This window comes from Triturus cristatus, chromosome 2_2 (genome assembly GCF_964204655.1).
Source record: "Triturus cristatus chromosome 2_2, aTriCri1.1, whole genome shotgun sequence".
NCBI classification, from domain to species: domain Eukaryota; kingdom Metazoa; phylum Chordata; class Amphibia; order Caudata; family Salamandridae; genus Triturus; species Triturus cristatus.
This window is the reverse complement of record NC_140582.1, coordinates 317,125,959-317,145,907: the sequence shown is the minus strand read 5'-3', so window position 1 is coordinate 317,145,907 and position 19,949 is coordinate 317,125,959. Positions and strand designations below refer to the sequence as shown.

Genomic DNA, 19,949 nt, shown 5'->3' with positions numbered 1-19,949 from the left:
ATGCAAATGGTCGGCATATTTTTATCTGAGAAAGATAATCAGCTTTGCCAGGTGGCTGGTACCCTCTTAATCTGCAGTCTTAAATGAAACCCAGTCACGTCCATTTGCAAGTGTGCAGTGAATTGGAAAGTCGCTTGCAAAAAAAATATTTCATGACAGCATTAGCAAGTCGAAGCTCTTCACGTTGCACCTGACCCTCGGATGTTTGAGAGCTCTAAGCAGTAATTGCACTGCACACAGCTAAGCCGAACACATGCCCGCCTGGAGTCACATCCGCTGCTAAATTATGGTTAACTTGCATGCACATTTATACCTTTGATTCAGTCATCTTGCTTGGATACGCTATCAAAGACTGATAAATTAATTATCGCCTGCATTCACAGCGCACCCATATTGCACCACACCAAGTTGGGAATAATGAGACTGCAGTTTTTTCCGAATCCTTTTATGCTGATTTTCATAATAATCATTCCAACTTTTAGGTGGCAAATTTTGGAACTATGGAGTTCAAAACAGATAAGCCAAATAAGACATTTGCTCTGTCCTGCTATTCAACACAAGCAAGGCTTCAATCCGACCCGGCAACCTGGGCACAAGGTCACATAACAAAGACCCAGAAATAGTAGTGGTCATTTCCAGGAGCTAAGACGTTCAAACCGCTTGAGAATGATTCTGGTGTCTAGGGCTGAAGATGATGCCACTTGTGTTTATTGTGCTGATTTCCCGATTCTATGAGTGAGTGATAGCATTTCCAAGCAAAGTCTTAAAATGCTGATAGCTGCCGATTGGCTAGAACTGGAAGCAAAACCCATTTCAATGTTACACAATGTTAAATGTCATTTTCTACAGAGCATACATTGCTGTACAATTGCCAGGTCAGATTTTCCCGGAAAAAAAATTGCTGGACAGAAAAATCTTTTTTTTTCTCACCCTTTTTGGATGCTAAACTTGGAAGTGTGGCTGCGAATTCCACATTTTCTGCATGAAATGTGAGTTTGTTGGACAAACCTTTTGAAAATTGTTCAGAGGTCGGTACATTTGTGATAGAGAAAGGAATTTTAATTGAAAGTGCATTCATTTCACTCCCAGAGAAAGGAAAGGGTCAATTTTCTGACATCTGTTGACACCAAAAGAGACTAGGCCTACTTTTTCAAAGTAGGTCCCTGAAACAGCAGAGTTTATTATTTATTTTTAAAGAAAAGAGAGGGAGTACAAATGTAAGTATTGCCCCACCTATCTGGTATATCTTTAACATGTGTACACTACTTAGCTGTTTGCGAAAAGATTGTTTATATAATATCACTGAATGCCTAGAGGCAATTGTAAACAACTCAAAGTGTTGTCTGAACTCCCCAATAGGCTCTGTCTGTCTCCACCTGGCACTGTTGTGCTATTTATGAGGCATTAATTGCAGGTAAAGTCTTGCATACCACAACTGAAAATTCATTTTTAACTATTTTGTGGCCGGGTGTCTGCAGTCCCATTTCCGTGCTACCTGCTGTGAAAACTCCAATACTTAAAAAGTGGCTATGGAATATTTCTTACGGGCAAAATTAAAAGAAAATAAAATTTTCCTGGCCTTATATTGTAATTAAGCTCACACAATTCAGGTGATTGGCAGCGGTGAAAGGAAAATGATCCCATACAATTGGATCTTAAGTACAGACGCCTCCTTCCCCGAGTTTCACTGATACCGTAGCCACTGCAAAAGGAGGACTGAATAAATGATTGATGCTCAAGTCCGGGAACCTGTTCTGAAGATAGCTCTACTTAATTAAGGAATATGATGGCTCCCAAAACATAACTCACACACAGGAGAGTGTTAATGGCCCTTTTATTGTGTATTATTCAGTAATCGAGTCACAGGAGTATCACTGCTATTGCACCTTCTGAGTCCTTCTTACACCACTGTAAATACTTTTCTACTAGACGCAGCACTCATACCTCACTTATGTCTCATGAATATTTTGAAGCAAAGCCATGGATCCAATTGACAACTATGCATATGCCTTTAAGATTTGCCTGTATTTTGCTAACAAAAGTCCTTTCAAAGTGGCATTGCATCTAACTTACTAAAGCCTTTTGCTTAGAACCTCCAAGGATACCACATGAGCATTGCTCGTTTGAAGTTTGCATTTCTGCAGCTTCTCCATGTGCCTGGCTTTAGGGATCTAAGACCACATGTACGAGGGAAAGATTTTGCCAGTTCCTAATTGTGAATTTTTGCGACTAACAATTAGGAAGCCGCAAAAAGTGAAGTACCAATGTGTCGCAGTCACATTTAGCGATTCATAATGGGGTCACAATTGACCTGCCTCATCAACGTTCATAATGCTTGTAGCAAATTTGTGACCCATTGGAAATGGCCTGTAATCACAGCAATGGTCATCTGCTGGGGTCCGCAGACAATCATGTCTGTGATTGCTTTTTAAATAAATTTTTTTTTTTTAAATGCAGCATATTTTCCTTAAAGAAAAACGGGATGCATTTAAAAAAGAAAAATTAAAAGTTTCCTTTTCATTTTTTAAGAGTCCATGGGACCATTGCCTGCTCTTAAAAAATATTGGCGCCATATTCACAAATTCCAAATTTTTACACTCGTGGTGCCCCTCATTCCATGGCAGCACATAGTGACCCCTGGCAGTACTAGGAATGAGTCAGACAGATAAAATAGTGCTGGCCCTCACATTCAGATGGCAACCAAACTCCACAAGGTATGGTGCTTTCAAAGCAAATTCTACTTCAAACATTTTTTAAAGAGAAAAAAGTCAAAACATAAATATCTAAATAAACATAAAATCAAGCATTTGATTCTGGTTGCTTTTTATGTATACGCATATCTGTGATTGTAGAGCATTGACCTAGCTCTCTATTGTTAATGGTTTATTTACCTGACATTTAGCAATTTTCTCATCTCTTAAAAATCTGATCTTCTTTATTTCATATTGAAATATTTGAAAATCCAACTTCCTGAACATGTTTTTTTCAGCTTCTGTGTTATATCTTGCAGGTGTTTCCTCACACAGTACAGAAACAAACGTTGTTGCCTCTTCAACGAAACCTGCAGTGACAGTTGCTCCATCAGTAAATTCTGGTTCTGTGGGTTCTTCTATGCAGCCAGATATGCCAGCTCTGCAAGAAGGTAAATATACTCATATTCTAAATGTTATATGCTTCTCTTTAGATTCTTCAAAGGTACCTTGGTTTGCGAAGGTCTGTCTTCTGGGAGTACAATAACAAGAAAAGTACAAAGGGTTATTAAAATAAAAGGTGTGTTCAATGCTTCTAAAAAACAAAAAAGCGTGTTCACGGCAAAGTGCCAGATGCAGCTGCACTTGCAAATCCAGGAGGAGTCCAACACATGTAATAGAAGGTTCGTGTAGGCGCCTTTAACACAAATCACATTTTATTTTTCTAGACCTCACAGACACAAGATCCACACTGCTACTTGTGTAACTGTGATTAAGCATGCATGTCAGAGAATACCTGCGTGGGGCAACTGCTCCTAAGCTGAATTGTGCTTGCAGTAAGTCTGCAGTGACCTAGTGGTCTCTGGGCAGAAAAGAGATCCTTGGAGAAGCGAGCACTGCAGAGTCACTGGATTTGTTTTCAAGTTGTGTGACAGCGAGTGAGCTTATAGCTCCATAGGTGAAAATTTCAGCTGATTAGAAACTGCGGTGACTAGAATGCATCAACTGTGCAGACTATTTCCTCAGTGGCTATGGATGTACTTAACACTCCAAGGGAATGCTACAATTCCTTGTTTGGCTGTTTGTGCGAGACTGGCCTGGGAGGCAAGGTGCTTGATTAGTTCTAACCTTTTCTTTCTGCTCATACCCAACAGGTAGCTCTAGTACCTTATTTGTTTCCTATTTCTTGCAAAGTTCACCAATGCATAATGCTATGAACTATCTCTTCCATTTTGTCAGGTCTCTTGATTACCTTATCTGGTCCCAGGGCTTACTGTTTTTGTGTTTTTTAAACGTATGCCAGGGATACACAATCGATTGTCCATCTAGTCACATTTATTCCACATGTCCACTTTGTGGCAATATGTGTTGGATGTCAGAGACTGGATGAGGTACATTTGGTTAAAGCTTAACATAAACAGATCTGAAGTGTTTGTGACGAATGGTAGCACAAACCTTTGGTAGCCCACACTTTGGCCTTCCGTGCTATGTCCTTGCCACACTATTTGGCCTCCATTAGGAGTCTTCATGTTAGAATTGACCTTAGTAGGTGGATAGATCAGATGTATGACCATGTATCCACTGTTGTTAAATACCTATTGATTGGAGACATTGCCATGGATAATCCCCTTTATGACATTCGAGTTGTTGCTTGGCTGTGCCTGCCCTTGTTGGAGTTTGCCTAAACTACTACAATGTACAACATTAGGAAATGAACAAATACCTTTTACCAATGTCTTCATAGCCAAGCAGTAAAGCTGAAAGCCTCCTCTCTATTGTACGGCATCTCTAATCCGTAGGAAGCTTTGTTTGCTCCCTGTTCAATCCAGGATCACTTTTTTATATATAACCAGATTTTATTGTAAAAGCCAACACATCAAGAAAAAGATATGACACACACTGAAAGTTCTGCCGGGCAGTGGCAGCAGAATAGGTAAAAATAAAGGAAAAAGAGTGATATTCCACTGTTAAGGCACAAGTACATTATAGTAAAACCATCACCTCCCCCAGATTTACCCATATTTATGCGGACAACCGGCTCCTCCAGTTCATCACACCAGTCCATCGCCTTCCTCTATTTAGCCTGTGTGGATTTCCAATGTTTTGCAATATCTCTCTTAGCCATGATGACACCAGTGCCCACAAGTATGCGTTTTCTCTGATGCCACCCACATTGTCCTGGATATCTAATACTGCTATGTGTGGGTGCAGTCAATCAGGCGTTCTGTGTTCTCTGACAATGTCAAAGATTTCATCCAGTAGTGTGCAGTGATGGGACATTCTCAGACCATGTGCAAGAAACTGCATTCTGTATCTGTGCCTGTGAGAATCCGTCTGGGGGGGGGTAGTGTAGGCCATGCAGAGGTATTTCAGTGCCATAAGACAGAGGCTGGAGGGAATAACCAGTTCTCTCTCTGCCATTTTTGCATTCTGCCAGTCACTCTTATCCATGGGACCTACCCAACCGTCCCACCACTCCCGGAGGGGCCCAAAGTGGTCTGGTGCGATGCCTATCAGAGACCTATAGAGTTGAAATTATTCCGCGGCTGATGGTGACTTTGGGTTCTAGGGGCTTATATTCTGGGGGGTTAGTCAATACGGGTCAGTATACGGTTAGCACATGGTGTAATTGTAGGTATTTATAAAATTGGGACTTGTCTGTCTGCAATTCTGTGAAGGATTTAATCTGTAAGCCAGCCCATACATGGCCCAGTTTAGACATCTCAAATAGGTTCTTTAGGAAAGTGCCCCTTTTTGGATGGTTACACCCACACACCCTTTTTGCCTGATGCATGATGCACTTTGACTTAGTGTGGCATGGGACCCTGCCAATCAAGTTCCCAGGGCCTGTGTTCTTTCTCTAAGCTTTACCTTACCATCATTGGCACATCTCTGGCCACAGGTAAGCCCCTTGTAAATGGTACCATGAGTAACAAAGGCACTGTGACCAAGGAAGGCCACTAAGGCCTGCAGTACCTATTGTTCAACCCTTAGAGCACCTGTACCTTAACACCCACACACTGCCATTGCAGACTGCGTGTTTTGGTTGAGAGAAAAAGTGAAGAGTCGGCATGGCACACATCCCTGCATGCCAAGCCTGCAACCCACTGCCTGGGGCCTAGGTAAGTCACCCCTCTAGCTAGGTGCACTAGCCCCCAGGTGAGGATACAGTGGCATGAGCCCTGTACCCCTACAGTGTCCAAGTCCATTCTTCGAGTTTGGTAAGTGTAGTAAAGCCATTAAGAGTATATGGTCTGGGAGTTGGTCATTATGAACTCCACAATTCCATAATGGCTTTACAAAAACCTGGGAAGTTTGGTAGCAAACTTCTTAGCACATTAAACCCACACTGATGCCAGTGTGGGATTTAATGTTAAATGCACACAGAGGGCATCTTAGAGATGCCCCCTGAAAAACGACCAGCCCTGGTGTGGTTCCTGAATGGCTGCCTACCATTTGCCACCACCAAACAGGTTTCTGGACCCCTGGGTAGAGAGCCTCCACTTTCTGGGTCCAGAAACAAAGCCCATCCTGGGTAGACGTATCATGCCTCCTCCCCCAGGATGTGTTGAGTTCACGAGAGTTGAAAATTCAAAGGCCTGTAAGCTGTCCCTGCCTTTTTCTGCCTCCAGCAACTGAATCCCACCGGTTCTGACCCCCACTTTGGGCAGGAGAATTGGCAGAAAAACTGAGCTTAGGAGGAGACATGTGCCCACCTTTGCCAACCCCATCCTTCAGGTGGGGTAGGCGAGGTGGAGCACACATCTCAGTCCCCTCCATCTTGGAGATGAGGGGACCCAACCAATTAGGAAGAGGCTCATGCCCCCCTCGAGGGTGGCATAATAGGGGGTGTACTTGCCCCAAGGAAAGGTCCCATTGGTCCCGACCTGCATACCCCTGTAACGCTGCTAAATTTAGTATTTAGGTGCGATCCTGAACCTTGCCGCCACAAATTTGAGGACTCCAGAAGAAGAGGACACCTACTTCTTTGGCCCTAGCCCTACAATTCTGTCCCGACTTTAACCTGCCTAAAGCAAGAACCCCGGTGAGTCCAGCAGCCAGCAACCCCAGAGCTCCGAAGACCTGTCCTGCATTCATCTAACAGATGCTGTCTCCCGTGAGCACAGGATTTGCTCAAGCCAAGACTCACCCACAGATTCCGGATCCAGGCGTCTATGCAATTCTGCACCCGACTCCAATTGCCCGAGCTGCCCAGCACCACAAGGTCGTCTCCCCAGAGATCCTTACATGGGATGTGGTGATCCTGACCTTGCTTAAGCTTGAAGACGGCACTTCCAGCCTCAACCTGAAGGGCTTCCCCAACTGCGACTGGTGCTGGTAAGAAGAACCCAACGCTAAAAGACACCCCTGCACCCTATACCCCATGGCCTTGGGTGGCCCAACCAACAGTGTTCAGGCATCCACCAAGATCCCAACATATCTCTCCAGCCAGTGGTCGCCTCCAGAAAGTCTCCCTGCCCGAGCCTGCAGCATCTTTACTGAACCGAAGATCTCCATTGACATCCACAGGTTCCCCGACACACCTTGGTACTCTGCATCCGGCCGCCCCTGTGCCGCTGGTGGTGCTGTTCTTGTGCTGATTGTTGGCCCCTGCAGTGCTGATCTTAACCCCAGGAGCTTTGCTGCCACAGCCAAGTGGCTGCTCGTAAGTGGCCTCCTACAGCAGGCCTCCTTAGCCCCATTGGCCAACACTGGGCCCCTGCACTCTGCACCTGACAGCCCCAGTGCCACTGGTGGTGCAATGTAAGTGCCAACCTAGTCCTTGGGGAATGCTGATCCTAACCCCAAAAACTCTCACTCATAAGTCGATTACTTAACCGTGAAACAGATAACCATTTTACTTCCATAAGATCTAATGTTACGAATTTGTGTTCCAAAAGTGTTGAACTGATTTTTTGTATGGAGAAAAAGTAACTACACTGCAAACCTTAAAGTCTAACTTACCATGCACTGTGAGATCCCCGGCGTGGTATCTAGGTATACCACCCGAGTAGTGGATGACGTAATTTAAAAGTAATCCAAAAGTAATTGCTGTGTAATTTAAACAGTTTTTTTGAACCAATACCAACCTGTTATAATTACAAGGGAATGCAGTTGTGGTTAAATTTGTGAAGTCTTGCATTTGAGAGTGTATTTTACTTACCTGAGCCAAGTCCTGCTTGATTCTAAAAATAAAACATAGGTATATCTTTTGTTATACTGGATTCAGTGTCTGACTGTGTGCCATCAGTCTTGGTTGAGTGAATACAATAAATGCTTAACACGCCCTCTGGATAAGCCTCACTGCTCGCCCACACTACCACAGAGAGTGGTTAGTACATACCTCATTTATTCTCTGTTATACCTCTGGGGGCTCCCTCGACTCTGTGCACACTATACCTTACTTTGGTATAGTATATACAGAGCCAGCTTCCTACAGGTTCCAGCAGTTGAAGCCTTCCAGGTGGGCTGTGTGCATAAAACAGGTGATGTGCCACATGGGTGTCTTGCATGGGTTTATGGCCCCATTGTATCCAGGGGAGGGCTGCTCTCCAACACAAGAGTCACCTGTGTCACCTCTGAGATGGATCCTAAAAGGAGGTTCCCTTAATTCAGCCCATCTATGTGCTGACTTCAAAGTAGAGAGACTTCTAGCCAGAAGGCTGGGTCTTCGTGATCTCCAAAAATCAATTTGTTGGTTGCTTGCATCTGGGATTCCTAGTAATAGAGGCATGAGTCAGCCATTCTCATCCCTTCATCATTTGTGGAGTGTATGAGTTTATGAAAGGCGATCTTGTGGGTTTGTTCTTCCATAAAATGCTTGTATCTTCGCTGCAACTTGTTTAAACCCGGTATTTGGGGTGGGGGGACCTTTTGCAATATGTAGAGAGGCCTGGGTAGGATCATAATTTTAAAACTGACCACTCGCCTGAGGACATTAATAGGTAGGTCTCCCCATTTAGTCATATTTTGCGTAGCACAAGTCATTAAGGGATGGAGTTTGACTACCCAGGTCAGCTCTGCCTTCAGGTCTGCGTGGATGCCCAGATATTGGAATCTGAGGCAGCGTATCGGGAGGCGGGACTGGTAGGCTATTGTTGAATCGTCGCCCTTCAGGGGAACCAGAAGCGAATTTGGCTAGTTAATCTGAAGCCTGGAGGCCTCCTCATATAGGTGCAGTATCTGGAGCAGGTGGGGACTCAAAACATCTGTGCTGCACCTAAATAGTAGCACATCGTCCGCATATAGTGCTATTTGATCTTCATAGCAGTCATGCCAGCGGAACCCCAGAATTGCGCATTGCACCAAATTTACGTCACCAGTCAACCGTTACGGCGAATAGTAGCAGTGAAAAGGGGCATACCAGCCGGTTACCACAACCAATTGGGAATGTGTAAGAGTGAATGCCATTGACTCTCATCTGAGCACAAGGTTGGGTATAGAGTATTTTTTTAACAAAAGAGAGAGAGATTGGCCCAAATCACACCTGGGTGAGGACCTGGAGTGGAACGACCAGTCCAAGGAGTCAAGGGCCTTTTCATAATCAAGAAGGAGAAGTGCGGCAGGGTTAAGTCGTGTGAGGTGGAGAGCGAGTGCTGCATCTACTTTGTAAACACTGTGGCAAGTTTAGTGGTGCAGTATGACACCGCATAGATCGGGGTGGAAGAGCACAGTTATCACTGGTTCTAGCCTTTTGGCCATTAATTTAGCGTAGATTTTCAGTTCAGTATTGAGCAGTGAGATTGGGTGGTTGGAGGAGCAGTTCTAGAGGTTTCACTGCCTCATGGATGACAACAATGGTGGCTAGATCTAGTTTGAGAGGGAATTAGCTCATCTTAAAAGCCTCGTGGTACAGATTGAGGTGGTGAGGGACGAACATTCTTTTAAACTTTATTAGTAGTATTCAACCGGAGGCGATTCTTCTCTTCCCTGGTGTTTTGCCCATTTGCGTATCTGCGATAGCTGCGTTGATTTCTTCTAAGGTAATGGGGGTTGATGAAGTGATGCTCTGTCTTCTGCTGGCTGAGTAGCAAGGGGAAGGTCATTGATGAGATGGTGTATGATTCGAATTGGGTGGTATCATGCGTATAGTAGAAGGCGGATGTGTCCGCAATCTCAACAGACTTCCTCACCCTGGGAATCTGATCCTCAGGATCAATCTGGTTACTGCATCTCGTATTGAAAGTCACTGAATAGCTTTCCAGTCTTATCACCCATTCCTTTACCAGTGCTTGTGAGGAAATTCAGCATTTCTTGGCTTCCTCTTAACAGAGTTGGTGTAGAGAATGTCTTATGTGCCACAAGATGACATTTCATGCGTTCATCCTTCAGCCTTTAATATTGACACTCAAAGTTTCGAATTCCATTATCTTCTGAAGCCTGGCTTTAGTTTGCCCACGTATGTAGGCCTTTGCTTTACCCCATAGGATCGCCTTCCCGGCTGCCCATAGGGTCCCATGGGCATCTACTGTGCCTTGGTTAAGCTCAAAGTATGCTTTCAATTCATATGGTAGGTATTAGGAGAATTGAAGGTCTGTCCGGTATCCGGCATTTAGCCACCATGTGAGTCTCGGGCCCCCTTATGTCAGCCCCAAACTTATGATTGGGGCATGGTCAGAGATTCCTCTTGGGAGGATGGCTGTCTCAGCCATAGTCGCCATGTCCATGGCTGGCATATACAATTAGTCCAGCCTAGACAAGCATCCATGTGCTGTTGAGAAATGTATATAGCAGAGTTCTCGAAGATGTCACATTCTCCCGGTACTGCAGTGGCCAAAGTAGCTGGCCCACTCTGCTAGTGGGGAGGGCCTGCTAGGAACTGCAGCTGTGGCTCCCATGTGTTCGATCTGGGGGTCCAACACCACATTCAATTCCCCTTCTAAGATAGTGTGACCTGGGGGAAGGTCGAGAACCACTGCTTGAAGGTCTACAAGGGAAGCGCTCATCATTTGTAGGGGGACATAGACCAAGATGATGTTGTAGTGGATGCCCTCCAAGAGACCACTACCGGATGTGTCTGTAGAAGAGTGATTAATGAAGGGGGGGAGCATCCATAAAGGAGAATCACGATCCCTCATGAGACATTGGTATGGGCAGCATGGGCCAAGACTGGGCAGCGTGTGCCAAGGAGGTGTGTGTCCTGGAGGAGCAAGACCATCGGCGAGTGGAGTTTCATAAATCAGAAGACTGCACCGCTTTTGATTCGTTTATTCATACCATTTATGTTCCTGGTCATTATGATGAACTTGGCCATATGGGTTAGGTGTGTGTGCGCAAATGTCGTAGCGGGAATAGCTCCCACAATCTGCCTGTAGTATCTTCTATACGACCTGTCCAGATGTTATAAGATTTGTATGCATGATTTTGCAGCTATACAGTGTGTGTGAGACATGTAGAAAGTAGCTTCGCAGACCAAAACATATTACTCTTAAAACCAGAACAATCCCCGCTACTCCTGAACTGCCCCACCCCAAACTTCTGCCGTAGAAGTAATCGTCGCCCTAACAAACTCTATCAACATGGTTATGGAATCAACAGTACAGGGGCAGTCTATGCCCAACCTCTCCACTCATAGTAGGATGTAGTGCTCCTGGCAAGAAACTGGATTGAGAGGCTCACAACGATTCCGATCAGGTACAAGTAAGGACAATGAACAGGAGTTCTCAGACTTCTCACGTTAGATCTAGACCAGAGGTCAAGTCTGAAGCAAGGACCTAGGGCCTAGTCTGTCTTTGGGTAGGGTTATCACTCACATTTCTGCTTCTCTGGGTCCCTTCATCTTCAGCCTGCCAAGTATCCTGGGGTGCGATGTGCTGGCCTCTGTGTTTCCAGGAGTGGTGTTTCCAGGGATGGGGTGGTGTCCTATAATAAGGCACTGCTCTCAGGGGGACGTCGGAGGGTCATCTCTTCCTTTGCCCACTCCCAAGCCATTTCGGGAGTGTTCAAAAAGAAGGAGCAGGAGTTGTGAAGTACCTTAAGACGTGCCAGGAAGAGAATCATGTAGTTGAGGCCAATCACTTTCTGTTTGACGGCTTTGTGTGATTTTCTCTGCTTCTGGGCCAGTCTGGTGTAGTCTGGGAAGACATGGATACGTGATTATTAGAAAGGGATGGGGCCTCATTTCCTGGCTCCTCTAAGGATAGCATCTCAGCTTATCTATATTTAACTAATTGCCAATAAGGACCCTAGGTGGGGTTCTGGGATCTGGCATCTGTGCCATGGCTCGATGAGCTTTCTCTGTGGGATGAAGCAGGCGGATAGTTTCTCAACTGGAATTCAGGACTCAAGAAGTTTCTCCAGGGATGAGTTTTCTGCACCCTCTGGAAACCCTTCAAGTCACAGGTTTTTCCGTTGTGCTCTGTTTTCGACATCTTCACAGAGGTTTGATGGAGGTGGAGAGGTGGGATACCACTGCCCAAAGCTCCCCAGATTTTTCCTCCATGGTAGAGATTCGACCCTCGATCTCAGTAACTCAGTCAGCAGCATTTTGTAAATTCTGGCGCGGGAGGGAGATGTCGACTCAGACATCTCCAATTTTAGTCTCCAGGTTTGTGCGGGACACCCGGATGGAGCATGTGCCTAAGGTGTCAGTAGCGGAGGGAGTAGATGGCTGGTGGCCTGTGGGTTTTTGGGCTCAAAAGATGTGTGTAAACCATTCCATCTTGGTATGCATCTGTGAGGAGGATGGACAATCTCACCCGATGTCTCTCCCCCGGGGTGCCACCCCCCCCCCCCCCTCGGTTACAGGGTCTATAGTAGTGCAGACAAGTGACCCGCTTGCAAAGCAGATCCCCAGGTGTTTACAAACAGCATTAGCGGGCAGCCAAGCCCATCAGTGGGCCTGAGAAATAGGGGAGTTCTACTGTGCTACTGTACAGTGGGGTGGGGAGTACAGGGGAGGACTGCCCCTTTATTGTTGGGCCTTGGACAGCCTCATGCGAATGTACCTCTCCTTTGGGGAAAGCAGGACAGAGCAGGCCCCAGCAGTAGTAGTGGGGGTGGTATTTCTGATGAGGTGGGAGGCTCGCAGGGTAAGTGGCGTGTGGTCCTCCACTCCCAGGCAAGGGTGGCCCGCTCGAAGGCCAGACAGTGGACATGTTGTCCCCAGTTGCAAGTTCAGGCCACGGATTCTCGCTAGCCAGGCCCAGAGGCTTAGTTGTACAAAGCCGGGTTCTGGGAGCTGCAAGGTCTCCTCCCATCGTTCTCTCCGAGCCGGGATCTCGAGGTGGTGTCAGTGAGGGAGGCGCTCAGTTGGAGAGAGGGAGGGTGTGTCGCGAGCCCTGTGGGGAGGCGTGATGGAAGTTTCCGCAGCCCCCTATGTAACGGGCGTCTGAGAGCGCATCCTTACCTCCAGTATTGTCCTAGGACCTCAGTCTTTCACCACACACCTCCAGGGCTGGGACACAGTGGAGTTAGTCTCAGCATTTTTGAGTCTTCCAATGCTCATGGGCCAGTGCTCTAGCAGTTGCTGCCTCCTGTATTCCACTAGGCCTGTGGGCGCCACTACAGGTGTCACGTGTGCCTAGCAACCACCATCTTGGCTCACCCGTGGCTCAGGAGTCTATATTTGCAGCCCTTGTCCTTGAACACAATTCTATATACCTAATGACCTATTTAATTTGTGTAGAGATTCTTACACATTGCTCTTTTAATGTCCACCGCAGACATCCGTGTCTTATGTAAACAGCAGAAGGATGAGTTACTGTCCTCAGGCCAAGGCTTCCTTAATATTCAGTGATAATTGGATTTATGGTGAGTAATTATCCACACACCAAACTGAAATGTCATCGCCCTATACTTCATTTATTAATTATCATGCCCTTTAATCCATAGGAAACTACTTCTGTTTGGCAAGTAAACATAGGTTTAATGTATGTGCAAAGGTATATAGGAAGATGATGCAGAAATTGTTACTTGCCTTCTATAATTTGTTATAGAACTTTAAGCTTTAAGAAGTGTGGCAGTAGTTGGAAAGCCCTAATGATTTAAGTAAAAGAGCTATGTAATACATGTATCATAAACACGGCCACTGGCGTTATGCAGCAGGGAGAGTCAAGTTATGTGGCAGGCCTGAGTAAATTATGCAGCAAGTAAAGGCAAATTATGCAGCCTAATGCAGCACATTTTGTGATTGTATTACTTCATTATTTTTACACTTGTTAACACTGTCTGGGCATTGATTGCTGCATCTTATTGGTACCAGTATAACACTCAAATATAGCAATAAACAACAGAAAGGTGACCAGTCAATCTTTGCAAAGGCCCTTCCACTGCATAGCAACATGTGTCACTGTATTTTTAGTAATTTTGAACCGTTTGAGCTAGAGAAAATGTTTTTCTTGTTAAAATCTGCAGATGATTAAATCTATAATTATTAGAAAAACTCCAGGGCCACATAATTGCAGTGGCCCTGATCATAAATGCTACAAATACAGCAAATCATTCAGCAGCCATACACATTTTTGTAATCCGAGATGGGTAATTAAATATCTGTGATGGATTGAAAATTGTGTGAAATTTTCACGAGGATCTAAGAGCAAAAAATCAAAATTTGTCAAATTAAGCAATAATTTGTTATGTTATCTTAATTAGTCTTCTAACGCGCACAGCTACTCCAAGGAGTGTCCGGGCACGAGCATAGAGAAACTGAAAGCATAACCAGAACTCTGACAAAAAGATACGTTTTTAACAATTTAGTAAAAGCCACCGGATCGTCCACACTGCGAAACGCCAGCGGTAGGGCATTCCAAGCCCGGGCCTCCAGAACAGCGAGGGAACCACCACCTAGTCGGTGCCGGTAGAAGCGAGGAACCTTTGCCAACCTAAGAGCGGAGGAGCGCAGTAGCCTCCCTGGGACATAAAAGGAGAACCGTTTCTGCCAATAGAGTGGCCCCAGACCGTGAAGAGCACGGTGGGCAATAGTGAGAGATTTAAACTTCACCCGAGCCCTCCTAGGAAGCCAGTGGAGAGAGCGTAGATAACCTTGCATGCTATTCCTTAAGGGAATCTCTCCCAGAAGGCGAGCAGCCGCATTCTGCCCCACTTGAAGTTTATTAAGGGAATATGCCGGAATCCCCACATACAGCGCATTGGCATAGTCCAGGCGGGAGAGAATGAGCTCACGGACCACTGACTCTTTCGCCACCTGAGGAAGGAGTGGTAGAAATCTTCTCAGGACTCTAAGGAGGTCAAAACAGCATCCCGCGAGTCTCTTTACTTGAGTTGCAAAAGAGAGATTATCTTCAAACCACACTCCGAGGTTCTTAGCCACGCAGCTGCTGGACGATGGGGGCAAGGACTCAAATGGCCAAATCGTATCTCTAAAACCAGGGGAGAAATTACCGTACAAAAGTATCTCTAACTTATCTTCATTGCATTTTAATTGGGCATTCACAAGCCACTTGAATACAGAAAACAGGCAGAACTGAACAGAGGCCACGACTTCCTCACTTTTATTCCAGGTAAAAAGTAGCTGGGTGTCATCGGCATATGCGATCACCTTAGCCCCCAAATCCTCCGCCAATGTGACTAGAGGAGTAAGATAGATGTTAAACAAAAGGGGGCTAAGGGATGATCCCTGTGGCACCCCCGTGGAGACCATCCGAGTTGAAGATGCAGCTGGAGGAAGCCAGACTTGCTGAACCCGGTCCTCCAAAAAGGACTTAATCCAACCCCAGGCTGATCCAGAGACGCCAATCTCCGCAAGTCGGTCAAGCAATAAAGAATCGGGAACCGTATCAAATGCAGCCGACAGGTCGAGCAGCACTAAGGCTGCTCTCCCGCCGGCATCAAGGCATTCTCGAATCGCCTCAGTCACTTCTACCAATGCCCCTTCAGTACTGTAAGAGGAACGAAAACCCGACTGAGCTGGATGCAAGATCTCCTCTCTCTCCACAAACTCAGTCAGTTGTCTGTTCACTATCTTCTCACAAACCTTAGCAAGGCTAGGAAGAAGAGAAATGGGCCTATAATTCCCAGGAATCAAGGGATTGAGGGCAGGTTTTTTCAATAGGGGAAGAATTTTTGCCTGCTTCCAAGCACTAGGGACACAAGCCATCCAGCAAGGAACGATTAATAATACTGTTCACCTCAAAGTTGACAACCTCCGCTACTGACTCCAATAGTCTTGCAGGGCAGTGGTCAACAGGTGAACCAGATTTCAGTCCTTTCAAAATCCTCAAAGTACAAGACAAGTCGACCGGGGGAAAATTAGCCAGAGAGTGACTAGGGGAGATAGAATCGGAAATGGATGGCGGGGAATTGGATGGAGGCAGTATGAAACTATCTTGAATCCCTCGAATTTTATCCAAAACAAAATTAGATAACATATCACACCAGGCATCTGTCGCTGGCTGGGAGCTTATCTAAGCTGTAGGTGACATAAAGCTCTGTACAATAGCAAAGATCTCCTTTAAGTTATTATGCGCCTGATCGATACGAACAGCATAGTAATCCTTTTTAGCTTGTGAGATAGCCTTATAATAGATTTTCTGGCTCTGCCTAAGCATACCCTTTGCCACCAAGCAGTACTTACTGAGGCGCCAAAGACGTTCCAATTTTTTACAATCGTGCTTCAAAAGTTTGAACTCTGCTGTGAACCACGCTTTAGAGGGAGACTCCCTGGAGTACCTCGTCAAAGTGGGGATAGCAATAGTAGTCATGGTATCCTGAATCCAATCAGAGAAAGCTAAGAGGCTTCCATCCAAATCCTGAGGGAGAAGCGGCCTACCGGCCGATAAAGCCATAGCAAATTTGCCGGTCTCAATTCTTTTAAATGGTGATTTACGGGAGACAGAGGCCTTTGAACTAGGAAAGGCCACCTCCCAGGAAAAGAAGGTCAAATGGGATGCAAGTAAGGCAGGATTTATTGAGGATTATGTGGTAGCACAATAAAAACAAAATTGAACATTAGTAGATAATGTGGCTAAGTAAAGGAATTGCACCTAAAACTTAAGTTGAGATGCTGGAAACAAAGTTGATGTGTAAATTAATAGCGAAACAGCCATCTAGAAAGCTGTAGAGGAGAAATAATATTTTAAATTAAAAATGAAATTGAAAAATATAATAAGGAAAATAACAGCTTGAAAAACCATGATTGATTGAAAATAGGGCATCTTTATATCATGCAAATATTCAGATTTATAAATGGAAAAAGTGAATAATAATGTTCATTACTAGTGTGTTAAAGGTACTAGAATGTCAAGGCTACAGAATGTGATGGGTACTCCAAACAGCTGAATTGTACCATAACTTCATCATTCATAAACCATGTTATGAATCTGTGAAATGTGGCTACTACAGTCCTGTATTTGTTTTTTAAACACTTAAATCAATATTGACACAAACCTATTCAATTAAATTCCAATTGTTAACCAGCAAACTTTTCACCAGGTAGGGCTCTATCAGAACAGTTCCCTTTAGTAATACAACTTTTTGATAAGGCTGAACTTGAACACACATACCAGTGATAGGGTTAGCAAAGTCCTTCAATGGAGTGCATTGATGTAATCATTTGTTTTGAGAGCCGTTGCTTGATACATGGTTCAGGCTGTGTGTCAAAATAAAGCTCAATATAGATATGAATTAACCACAAGTTAATTGATATTGTCAGGTGTTCCTAGCATCGTTTGTGCAGAAGGATCTCTCAATGGTGGAAAATGATTGCCACTTACCCTATACAAAGAAAAATGATTTTAATAATGCATTATTAAGCAAAATACCTTGCCCACCACCTTTGTGGACATTACTAGGCAAATTTGATTTATATTTATCTCTTTAGAAATGGATACCTCAGAAGGGTAATGTCTACTGGGAGAGAAAGGAAATTGTCTCAAATACCTCATACCACCTCTTCATCAGCGGAATAAAATATGCAATACATCATTTTTGCTTCTCCCTTTGATATCCCTTCTTCTGTTATTGCTTCTATCTTTATGTTCTCCGGCCATCAGTGTTTTGTTCTTACATACCTTCTCCAGTATTTAATCTTTCATAGATTCACATGCTTGTATCTTCCCCGTCGTCATGGTGGGAGTCTCACGGTAAAAAAATAACCATAGAAGAAAAAACTGCCTGGAAACCATAGAGAGTATATTCTTGTGTAACCACTCATCCTCTTTATGTGGTCCAAACAACAGCCAATCAGCAGCCAGCCCTGAGACACACCATCCCCAGCAGAGCCACCATACCTCAGATTTCCAACCGCCATCGTGTGAGAAGGAGTCTCCCTAAGCCTAGCTCAGTTTGTTTCTTTGCTGAACTTTTGACCTTCAACACTTAGAAGTGAGGTACTGATTTTTTCATCTCTATTTTATTCAAGATGTCTGAAAGCTCTAAAAAGAGACTCTTCAGATCTTGCAAATCCTGTGGAAAACCCAGATTGTTTTCTGAGGATCCACACAAGGAGTGCTTGTACTGTCTGTACCCCAAGCACGTTCCAAAGGAATGCAAGCATTGTCGTACCTTCTCTGCTAAGACACTTAAGGACAGAGAAGCACGTCTGTTATTATGGCTCCAAAAGAAGAAAACCACAGACTCTGAGTCTGATGGAGATTCTAAAGGACATTCCTCTAAAAAGCACAAGAGGGAATCTTCTGAGGAAAAAGGAGATCAAAAAAGGCAAAAATCTGGAAGATCCAAAGAAAGAGAGTCATCCTCTTCTTCTTTGCCTCAAAAGCCTCACAGAACTTCCTTGGAGACGAAGGCTCCGTCGTCATTGCCGTTGACGAAGTCTAAACAAATTCCGGTCAGCTCGTCGACGAAGGCGTCGACGACTCCGATGATTTCCTCGTCGACGACGACCATCTCGACGACAACTGCATCGGCGACAGCGGTTACGACGACTACTCCGTCGACGGTGAGTGTGAAGCCATCGTCGACGTCAACATCTATGCCGTCGACGACCCCGTCGACAATTAAGCTGTCGTCGAGCATGCCGTCGACGGTGACTGTGTTTAAATCTCCGTCTACGAAGTCCTCCACATTCATCTCAATTAAACGTTTTGCTCCATCGACGCGCTCGTCGACGGGCAGGAAAGCAGAGTTTTCTACGCCAAAAATTTCACTGCTTCTCCCATCCACTATTCTTCATTGTCAGGAGTGTGAAGACGAAGGGCCTTAAGGTGTAGCCTATAGTCCCTCTCAAGTACACATTAAAAGTCAAGAGTCAGATGAAGAAGAGTTCCAGGAAGTTCAGGAACAATTCTCTTTTAAAGATCGTCCGGTTCAACGTACTAAACGTTACGAATCTTTCCATCAGGCTTATAATTATGAGGAAGAGGAGGAAGTGAATCCCAATGTCCAAGAGGACTCTGTCAGTGCCTATATCCTTAATATCAGATTTAAGGCACATGATAAACAGTTATTATCTGCGTTTTCCAGAAGATAATGCTCCGGCTTCCACCTCAGCAAATATTTCTCAGACAGTAGTTCAGACTCCAGTGGTTAAATCTCCGCCTCCAGTGCAAAGAGTAGAAACCCCGAAAATAATAACTATTCGGGATGATCTCGTAGAGAGTGATCATGAAGACCAAACAGAGGAAGGAGACATACCCCAAGATGACATAGAAGGAGTTGAATGGGCTCAATATATTGTACCAACATTACCTTCATCACCGTTGCGTCAGGCGAGCTCCCCGCCAGAAGACGTTGTCTGTTTCCATGATCTGATGGAAAAAGCCTTGAAGAGGTTTGAACTTTCATTACCTGTAAAGGAGAATGAATGTTTTCTTTATGATTTTAAGGAAAATCCCTAAAATCTATAAGAGCTATCCAGATTATCCAGCATATATGGAATGAAGGTCTGAAATTAATGAAGAATCCGGCCTCCGTTCCAGCCTCAATTCCAAAAATTGAAAAGAAATACCGTGCTCCTGAGACTTCTCCAGCGTGCCCGATTGGACATCCACGTCCTGAGTCCGTTGTTACGCAGGCAGCTCAGAGACGTTCCAAAAATCCAGTCTCTTCCTGTTCGGTCCCCCCTGACAAGGAGGGTAAGAGGTTGGATAGTGTAGGAAAGCGCTTTGCGGGAATGGCAGCAGCTTCCATCAGGGCAGCAAACGCTCTAGCTCTCATCAGCAGGTACAATAGACAAATGTGGTTGGATATAGCACCAATTCTGTCCCACCTTCCGGACAACAAGAAAGAGGAAGAATCTACAATTCTCCAGGAGCCAGAGCAGCCTCGGAGTCCATTGATATAGCGATGGACATTGTGTCAGTGAGCTTCAGGCAGATGGCTGGAGCGGTCGCACTTCGCAGG

At 45.0% G+C, this 19,949-nt stretch overlaps 1 protein-coding gene across 5 annotated transcripts in view; it reads left to right on the top strand.

Moving 5' to 3' along the window:
- SEC24B (SEC24 homolog B, COPII component) overlaps positions 1-19,949 on the top strand; it is a 678,312-nt gene that overhangs the window by 80,392 nt on the left and 577,971 nt on the right. For all 5 annotated transcript variants that reach the window (XM_085641377.1, XM_085641376.1, XM_085641375.1 and 2 more), the window contains exon 3: positions 3,011-3,142. In XM_085641377.1, coding sequence (XP_085497503.1) covers positions 3,011-3,142 — 132 coding nt within the window. The remainder of the gene's footprint in view (positions 1-3,010; positions 3,143-19,949) is intronic.